This window comes from Nicotiana attenuata, unplaced genomic scaffold, assembly GCF_001879085.1.
Source record: "Nicotiana attenuata strain UT unplaced genomic scaffold, NIATTr2, whole genome shotgun sequence".
NCBI classification, from domain to species: domain Eukaryota; kingdom Viridiplantae; phylum Streptophyta; class Magnoliopsida; order Solanales; family Solanaceae; genus Nicotiana; species Nicotiana attenuata.
In genome coordinates, this window is record NW_017676388.1 from 29,499 (window position 1) to 39,659 (window position 10,161).

General features: G+C 39.5%; 1 protein-coding gene across 1 annotated transcript; it reads left to right on the forward strand.

Annotated features, from left to right (window-relative positions):
• The first annotated feature begins 5,256 nt into the window (after nt 1-5,256).
• Nucleotides 5,257-7,989, forward strand: LOC109220975 (tubulin alpha-3 chain-like). The gene is made up of 4 exons (XM_019385442.1): nt 5,257-5,424; nt 6,348-6,582; nt 6,678-7,048; nt 7,209-7,989. The coding sequence occupies exons 1-4, from the start codon at nt 5,332-5,334 to the stop codon at nt 7,863-7,865; spliced, it is 1,356 nt and encodes a 451-aa protein (XP_019240987.1). The 5' UTR covers nt 5,257-5,331; the 3' UTR covers nt 7,866-7,989.
• Nucleotides 7,990-10,161: the final 2,172 nt, after the last annotated feature.

A 10,161-nucleotide genomic window follows, 5' to 3' on the forward strand; every position in this document is an offset into this window, starting at 1 on the left:
ACGGTTGCTCCCAGTCAGGGGCAACGATTATGGGTGTTGTGACCAACCTTTGCTTCAACTCCTCAAAAGCTACCCTGCATTCATCAGAAAATACAAAAGGGTGATCTTTCTCTAACAACTTACAGAGAGGGTTGGCAATTTTGGAGAAGTCCTTAATGAACCTCCGGTAGAATCCGGCATGCTATGACATCAACCTTTGCTCTATCAACCTCTATTCCTTTGCTTGACACCCGGTGCCCCAAGACTATGCCTTCTTGTACCATGAAATGGCACTTTTCCCAATTCAGAACCAAGTTAGTCTCGATGCACCGTTTCAGCACACGCGTCAAATTCACTAGGCAGTCCTCAAATGAGTTCCCCACCACTGAGAAGTCATCCATGAACACCACCATTATATCTTCTACCATGTCAGTAAATATGGCCATCATGCACCGTTGGAATGTGGCGGGTGCATTGCATAGACCAAAGGGCATCCTCCTGAAGGCATAAATTCCGTACGGGCATGTGAATGAGGTCTTTTCTCTATCCTCAGGGGCAATGGACATCTGATTGTACCCTGAGTACCCATCCAAGAAGCAAAAGTGTGACCTCCCTGCCAATCTATCCAGCATTTGATCAATGAAGGGAAGTGGGAAGTGGTCTTTTCTGGTGGCTAGATTCAACTTTCTATAATCCATGCAGATTCTCCAGCCTGTGACGGTTCTTGTTGATATAAGTTCATTGTTGTCATTCTTTACCACCGTCATGCCACCCTTTTTAGGCACACATTGAACTGGGCTAACCCAGCTACTGTCAGAAATTGGGAAAACGATTCCCGCATCCAACCATTTTATCACTTCCTTCTTCACCACTTCCTTCATATTCGGGTTTAGCCGTCTCTGATGTTCCCTGGAAGGTTTGTGCCCCTCTTCCAGCAGAATCTTGTGCATGCAGTAGGCGGGGCTGATCCCCTTGATGTCTGCCATGGTCCACCCAATGGCAGTTTTGCACTCCCTTAGTACCTGTAAAAGCTGTTGAACCTGCACATCTAACAAACCAGATGAGATAATAACAGGTAATGTGGAGTCAGGACCCAGAAATTCATACCTGAGGTGGGTTGGCAATGGCTTCAGTTCCAACTTAGGGGGTTCCTCGATGGATGGTTTAGCTGGAGGGGTCTCTCTCTTTTCTAAGTGCAAAGGCTCAAACTCCAGATTTCTCTCCCAGAACCCTTTACCTTCCAGTGCCAACACCCATTCCGCCAAATCCTCACCATTCACTTCGTCAAAACTTGCCAAGCATGCAGCAAGGGGATCCTCAACCGTCAACGCCTCATCATCAGCCTCTACAATTACATCCACTGCATCAATAAGGGAACAATTTGCGAACTCACTTGGTCGCCTCATCGATTTCTGCACATTGAATATAATTTCCTCATCATTGAGCCTCATCTTAAGCTCCCCGGTCTCGCAATCAATCAAAGCTCTCCCCGTGGCCAAGAAAGGTCGTCCTAGAATTATAGGAATTTCTTCATCCACTTTGCAATCCAAGATTACAAAATCTGCAGGGAACACGAATTTCCCCACCTGAATAAGCACATCATCAAGAATCCCAAATGGACGCTTAACAGTCCTGTCGGCCAGCTGCAATAACATAGAAGTCGGTCGAGCTCTCCCAATGCCTAACCTCTTATAAATGACCAGGGGCATGAGATTAATGCTGGCCCCTAATCACAGAGTGCCTTAGCAAAGGCATAGTTTCCAATGGTGCATGGAATTGTAAAACTATCTGGATCAGATAGCTTTTCAGCCACAGGTCTAGATACTACTGCACTACATGTCTGAGTAAGGGTCACAGTCGACAAGTCTTGAAAGTCAAACTTCCGAGACGTCAAGTCCTTCATCATTTTAGCATATCCTGGCATCTCCTTTAGAGCTTCAATCAATGGAATGTTTATCTGGATTTGTTTGAGCATCTCTAGGAACTTTTTATACTGCTCCTCCTTTTGATGCTTGGCCAACCTTTGCGGAAATGGTGCAGGAGGTCTTTTCTTCCCAATCACTTGAGATTTTTCTTTCTCAGCTACTGTCTCAATTACTGGCTCAGCTACTGTCTCAGTCTCTTGCTGCATATTCTTTTCTTCAGGAGCAGGGTGAACTGTTACCTCTATCAAATCCCGTAGAGTCATCCAGCTCTATGGGCACTGGAATTAGTGCCTCAGCCTGTATGTTTTCTCTAGCTCTCTCTTGCTTAATATCTAGATCCCTACCATTTCGTAGACTCACCGCCATCAGCTGCTTTGGGCCTTGATCTTTTGGATTGATTTGGGTATCTGCAGGTAATGTCCCTTGAGGACGATTGTTAAGTGACATTGAAATCTGGCCCACTTGTACCTCAATATTCTTGATAGCTGCATCATGTGCATCCACCCTTTCATTTATTTTAGCATTGGACCCAATAACCTGCTGCATCATTGCTTCAAGCCTTGCAAACCCGTCTTCCTGTCTTCCACCCTGCTGTTGCTGGGGTGGGTGGTACCCTTGCTGCTGATTGTTGTACCCTTGTGGTCTAGGATACGGTGCCATGTTGTTGGGGGGTCTCATGCCTCCCATGTTTCCGGCGTTATACTGTGGCTGCGGTGGCCTGTACTGCTGCTGAGTCTGCTGACCCCAGTTCTGATTACCTTGCCTCTGACCCCCATAGTTAGCCACATAGTTCATATCTTCAGGGNTTGAATAAAGTAATAAGGATTATTATAAATCAGATATATGCTTGGTTGCATCCGTTATTTATAGTAAGTGGTAGGAGGAGATAAAAATATCCACTGCAACAATAAGGTAATATTTGGTTCAAGTCTTAAATGGGGAGTATATTTTTATTTTTCTACTACAAAAAAAAAAGAAAATCTTGGGAAATGTATTTTCTTAACTATTCTAAAAATAATAGCTGACAATATATATATTACCTTATTACTTTCGACATCAGTCAATTTTTAGATTCTTAAATATATATTACTTTCGACATCAGTCAATTTTGTATTTTTACCCTAAAATCTTTCCGTTGTCCAATACAAAGTCCAACTAAGAGAAAGAACAGTTTTATGAGAATTTATATGTTATATGTTCAAATTTCTCTTTAGAATTCTTTCTACTAACGCGATCTTTTCTTTTATGACCATATAATATTCCATAGCGGTATTCATTGGATAGTTTCTACAATGTTAAAACTATTATACAGGAGATATTCAAACGGATTGTCCAATTTTCAAGACTAAACCCGAGCCCTTTAATATAGGTGAAATGATTCGTAGCACTCATGGAACTAAAACTGTCAGTTTATACAGTATATAACCAGTGATGGAGCCACAGAGCTCCAAGGGGGTGTCAATTTGACACATTTGACACGTCTCGTTCGGAAAATTATAGTGTTTTAGATTAGGAAGTTTTTTTTTTTTTTAAACATTTTTTTTATCTTTATATACTATTGATCACGCCCAACTATGCCTTCTAAAAAAGGACTCTGCGGACGTTGCAAATATAACCCGAGTATTACGCCCAGGGTCGAATCCACAGAGAGTTAACCTATCAACTGCTACCTTCAGACCCACTAAGTCTTCAGAACCAGCTTCTCAAATATTCAGATTCTCAGTTGAGTGTTCTTTAATAACTAGCTTGCAAGTAACTAAAAGGCTATAACTAAATTAAAAGGGTTGTAAACAATTATGAGAAAAAGCTAAGGCAATGATTTCCCCTATTGATGGAATCCCTTCTGTTTATGCTCATACAAATTTACCCAACCTCTCTATCAATCATGAACACTAATCTTACCGCAAATCTCTCCCGAGTAATCACAGTAATCTACTATTGCACTCTCCCGAGATACACTAGCTTGCTTTAATTAGCACAATTCAATTTAGATTGCACTCAAGGCTTCGTTATTCCTAATCCCGCCTTTAAACCCGCAATTATAGATTCCTCTTATAATCTAGGAGTGGTGTTGTTCAACAATACCTTAAATATGCACTCTTTTCCATGTTATGCACACTAAATAGGCACAGCTAATTGAGGATCCTGTCAATTAACTACAACGAACACGAAGTTGAACAAATAAAGATTAAACTAGCAATTTGTATTCACATAAACAAGAAGTTCATCACCCAATAGGTTCCATCAAAGCCTTAGACAAGGAATTTAGCTACTCATGACTATGGGAGAATAAACTAAGCTTGAATTCATCATAAAATCAAAAGAAAAGAAGAAAGATGTTTAGAGTACTTTCTCACAATTGTTTTCCTTGCTAAGAAACCTAAAAAATCAATACATGCCTCTCTTGGGCGAAGTCTAATGTTTTAAATAGGGTTTAGGTCTAAAAATCCAGTAATTGACACTTTGGTCCCTGAAGTTTACTGGGCCTGCCGCGGTTCTGCCGCGGTCGCGGTAGAACCGCGGCCAAACACCCTCCCGGAATCTCCAATCTTCAGCAGCTGCTTCCCACCGCGGTTCTGCCGCGGTCGCGGCGGAACCGCGGTGGGCCCAGTTCTCTGAATCTTCGGCCTGTTTTTTGCACGCGTCACTTGGGAAATTTCACAGTTGGCCTCTTTTTCATCACTTTTGACTCCAAATCTGCTCCTTAGCCTTCTTTATACATATATCACCTACAAATCATGAAAATCACTAATAAGAGCATTTTGTCATCACTTTTAGCATTAAAAACTACACAAGAAGGTGATTATTTAAAGCGTGATTATAGTCAAATTCACTTATTATCATGGCGTTACGAGAGAGGCTCTGTGGAATATTACTGTTTGATATCACTCTTCATTTCTTCTCAACAATAACGATTATATTCTTAATCTTGCTTGAGTTTTAATGAGAACTTCTATAAACAAAATAAGATTTCGTCCACCCAAAAGTCAAAGTTAGAATATTTGCTATCTTATTCTTTTTTCCCCCGACGTGTGGAAGAGGAAGGTAAAAGAGTGAAAACGATATGATTCTTTTTTTTTTTCCCGACGTGCCCTACTAGTTATATATTCTTTAATTTTGGAAAGAAAGAAATATTTGTTGATGGAAATAAATGAAATGATAGTTACGAATTTGTATCAAGATACAAAGAAATATTTCCTCGTAACAAACAAAACAAGAACCAATGGTGTGCGTCCATCAGCATTAGCCAGTAGTCATTGTCCCTCCATTTATTTTATGATGTCTCCGTACAAAGGGGAGGAGCAGAGTACAACGTGCATTCAAATTCGGTATTAAGATTGTGGGAAGTCTTCATAAGCACCAATTCTGCATTGATTGAATTGCTCGCTCATTCTGCAAATTTCATTGAACAAATTAACAAGAGAAAATGAGGGAGTGCATTTCCATTCACATTGGCCAGGCCGGTATTCAGGTCGGCAATGCTTGCTGGGAACTTTACTGCCTCGAACATGGCATTCAGGTATTTTCTTCCTTTTCTTTCACTTGGCGCAGAAGAAAATGTTTCTCATGAAAAATGTATAATTTAAGAAACTATTTTGAATCTTTTTCCAGTTTTTGTTTATGTACAAAAAATTGTTACAAATGGTACTCGTACAAGGCTTATGACATAGACTGAGGATAAATATTCATGATCTTTCAGACTTTAGAGTATTAAATGCTGCTGAAAATGTCTTTTATATGTTGGTTGAGGCAGACGATATGGAATAAGAGTTGGGATATTTGCCGAAGAAAATAATATTTATTCATAAATATTGGAAATCATTTTTTCCCCTAGAGAAAATATTTTCAATAGCAACATACTACTAAAAATTGCTTCAGTAGGAACACCAAACTTAAACTTGGAAGAAAAGGAGATAATTAGGGAAAGTGGATAGACATATTATTAGAATATCATATATAATTCTGCCTATAAAGATATAGGGAAAAGAGTTGAGAATTTACACTCTAATGCTAATGTGAGGAGTTAAGGATACAATACCGTTTTAGGACTTCATTAATTTTTTAAGCATATAAGCAATACTGTGATAATTGAAGCCATGGATCTGAAATTTCCAAATTTGACTTTAACAGAAAATAATTTCCGTGGAAAACTTTTTACATATATACCAAACAATGAGATCAAAAGGCTATCATGAGACGAATGATGCATTTAAAGCCAAAAACGGTACAATCAAATATAATTGTTCTGCTAATAAGTAATTTAGACACAATGAGTATCTTCATAGAATGTGCTACTGTTTTCCGTACCAAATTAATTCAGGTATACATGGTGGAATAGCTGTAAGCCTGAAATTAAACTATTTTGCAATCTCTTAAGCAAAGAGTGAATGATATTGTAAATTGGTGTTTCTCACCCCACCAAGCTATTTGTGTCTTTGATAGCCTGATGGGCAGATGCCAAGTGATAAGACTATCGGGGGAGGCGATGATGCCTTCAATACATTTTTCAGCGAAACCAGTTCAGGGAAGCACGTTCCTCGTGCCGTTTTTGTTGATCTTGAGCCCACTGTTATTGATGAAGTGAGAACTGGAGCATATCGTCAGTTATTTCACCCTGAACAATTGATCAGTGGCAAAGAAGATGCTGCCAACAACTTTGCCCGAGGCCACTATACAAGTGATCTTTCTACACCTAGCGTGCTCAATCGTATCTTCTTTTTAAGTTATGTAACTCTCGTGAATTAATTTTTATTTTTTTCCTTAATTAACCAGTTGGAAGGGAGATAGTTGATCTTTGCTTGGATCGTATCAGAAAGCTCGCAGACAACTGCACTGGTCTGCAGGGTTTTCTGGTCTTTAATGCCGTTGGAGGAGGCACTGGTTCTGGTTTGGGTTCACTTCTGTTAGAACGCTTGTCAGTGGACTATGGAAAAAAATCCAAGCTTGGCTTTACTGTGTATCCCTCTCCTCAGGTTTCAACCTCTGTGGTGGAGCCATACAATAGTGTTCTCTCAACCCACTCCCTCCTTGAGCACACAGATGTTTCTATCTTGCTTGATAATGAGGCAATTTATGACATTTGTCGTCGCTCCCTTGACATTGAACGCCCCACCTATACCAACTTGAACCGACTCGTCTCTCAGGTATTGGCCCTTTTTATTCTGTTTCTCTTATACAGGGTTCCACATCGGAAGGTATAAGGATAGACCACACCATGTTAAGAGTGTTTTTGGGCAGAATTATATTAGCCCAACATCTCGTTATTGAAGTGAGTTTTCTGACTTCTTATTTTTTTTTTATCAGGTGATCTCATCCCTGACTGCTTCTTTACGGTTTGATGGAGCGTTGAATGTTGATGTGAATGAATTTCAGACTAACCTGGTCCCATACCCAAGGATCCACTTCATGCTTTCATCTTATGCCCCGGTTATATCAGCTGAGAAGGCTCACCACGAACAACATTCCGTGGCAGAAATCACCACTACTGCTTTTGAACCAGCTTCTATGATGGCTAAGTGTGATCCACGTCGTGGCAAGTACATGGCTTGTTGCCTGATGTATCGAGGGGATGTGGTGCCCAAGGACGTGAATGCTGCTGTATCCATTATTAAAACCAAGCGTAGCATTCAGTTTGTTGATTGGTGTCCCACAGGCTTTAAGTGTGGTATCAATTACCAGACTCCAACTGTTGTTCCCGGAGGCGATTTGGCCAAGGTACAGAGAGCAGTGTGTATGATATCCAATTCCACTAGTGTTGCAGAGGTTTTCTCAAGAATCGACCACAAGTTCGATCTAATGTATGCTAAGAGAGCCTTTGTTCATTGGTATGTTGGTGAAGGCATGGAGGAAGGTGAATTTTCTGAAGCACGTGAGGATCTTGCTTCACTTGAGAAAGATTATGAGGAGGTGGGTGCTGAGTTTGGGCAGGGTGAAGAGGGTAGTGAAGGAGAAGAGTACTGATTGAGAGGAAAGAGTATGTGTGATTGATCATTAGCATTGTGAAATGATATCTTAACTTTGTACATGTACTTTATCACTGCTAAAACTTTTCCTGGTTTAATATATGGCATCTTTTGAATTAGTATGTCCGTGGATATTGAAAAGATTTTAAAAAAATGGTTAGGCGTACAATCTTGATCCAGTTATCAGTTTCTTTCCTCTGCCCCCTACTTCTACAGTTATGCTGTTTAATTTACTCGGCCAAGTCCGTTATCTATGGTAACCATGATGCCCTTGTTTTGGTTGTGATATGTTGGGTGTACGAATAAACTCCCACATTAGTTGGTAAAAAGATTGGGAGGCTATATATAAGGTGTGAAGATCTCTTAATGGTGTGACACCTTTTACCGTGCGGGTTCACTATAAGGTTAATAGCCTGTTTGGCCAAGCTTCTTTTTGGCCAAAAGTGTTTTTTTTGGACCAAAAGCACTTTTGGCCAAAAATTGAGGTGTTTGGCCAAGCTTTTGGAAGGAAAAAAAGTGCTTTTGAGGAGAAGCAGAAGCAGTTTTGTAGAAGCAGAAAAAAATAGCTTCTCTCCAAAAGCACTTTTTTAATAAGCACTTTTGAGAAAAATACACTTAGAAGCAGTTTTTTAAAGCTTGGCCAAACACTAATTGCTGCTCAGAAGTGCTTTTCAAACTAATTAGCCAAACACAAACTGCTTCTCACCAAAAGTACTTCTCGAAATAAGCTTATTTTTGCAGCTTGGCCAAACGGGCTATAAGAGTGACTTGCTTACGCTGCTGAATAATCTTAACTTTAGCGAGCCCATATAGCCCTGGAGTTAGGTTATGATAGTTGTAATGAGCTGTATTATAAAGAAAAATCTCCTCTATTCATAGATGAAGGCCTATCTAAGGGCCTTCGGTGAGAATTCTGACATCACCACATAAAACTTGGTTCTTTCGCGCCTTGCTGGCGGAGCGACATGCGACCAAGGTTTATTTTATGGGGCTTTTCTCCTTTGCTCTAGTGAGAAGAAAAAGTCTCTCTCTTATAGAGGCTTCTAAAAAGGCCATTTTCTTCGAGAGAGATTCGCATTCAGCATGTAAGTTTTGTCTCTCTTGCATCTCCAATCGGGCTTGGTGTTTTAAGTTTAAAAAGCCACGAAAATGATGCGCTTGAGTTGCTTTTATATCTTCATAAAAGGGGAAAACATGCGTCTCGACACATAGACTTTGTAAGACCTCCGGGAGAACAATTCTGTATTTTTTCAAAAACTTCTTAGTTTTTTCGACTGAGGGAACGTCTTAACTGATGAAAATTTTCAACCGCTTGTTATCAGTAACCCAGTTTGTCAAAATTTACTTGGATGTCGACAATTTGAAGTATTTCCAGTTATGTAAGTGTATTGTTTATTACTCATTTAACTCTTGAATGTAAATAAAGAAACTTATTTGTGTATGCAACAATGAAGAGTTCATGTTTTATAACTGAGGCTTGTGAGCTCTAAAGTTTTTTCTTCATAGTTCTTCTGCGCTTAAATTTATCTATTGAAGAATTTTTTCTTGGAGTTCCAGAATACAATAGTATTTTCTGCATGCCCGCTGATGGACAAAATAGTTTTCCTTGTCCGAGATGAATGAGGAGCATTCTGCATTGATATTTGACACTAGTTTAGAACTAGGAATAATTGATTAAGCCACCAGGTGTTGTCAATCTAAGTATTAGTATTGAATTGGATCAGGTGTTAATTCATACTTTGTGTATTTTGAACGGAATAAATAAATGTAGAGGTCTATTGCGAGGGAGCACAATGTTATGTAAGTTATAATATATGCATCCTATCGATTTAGTGTGTAACGACTCGGCCGGTCATTTTTGGAATTTACACCCCGATCCCCTATTAACTGCTTCCCCCAAGTTTATTTCTGCTATTTCGATTTGCCGGGATGTTCGGTTTTGAGTTTCGGATAGTTTTGGGACACTTAGGGTGTGTTTGGTATAACGGAAAATGTTTTCCAAGAAAATATTTTCTTGGAAAACAAGTAGTAATCTTATTCATTTTCCGGTATTTGGTACGCAAATTAAGGAAAATGACTTCTCAAGAGTATTCATAAATAATTTAGATATAATAAACATGAAGCCATAAACTTTCAAACCAACAACCTTCCGGATCCACAAATTTCATAAACTTTCGAACCGCTAAACTTTCGAAACCGCGAAATTTCGAACTCGTAAACTTTATAATTTCTAAACCCGTAAACTTCCAAACACATAAATCTCCGAACTCATAACTTTGATACTTGTAAAATTT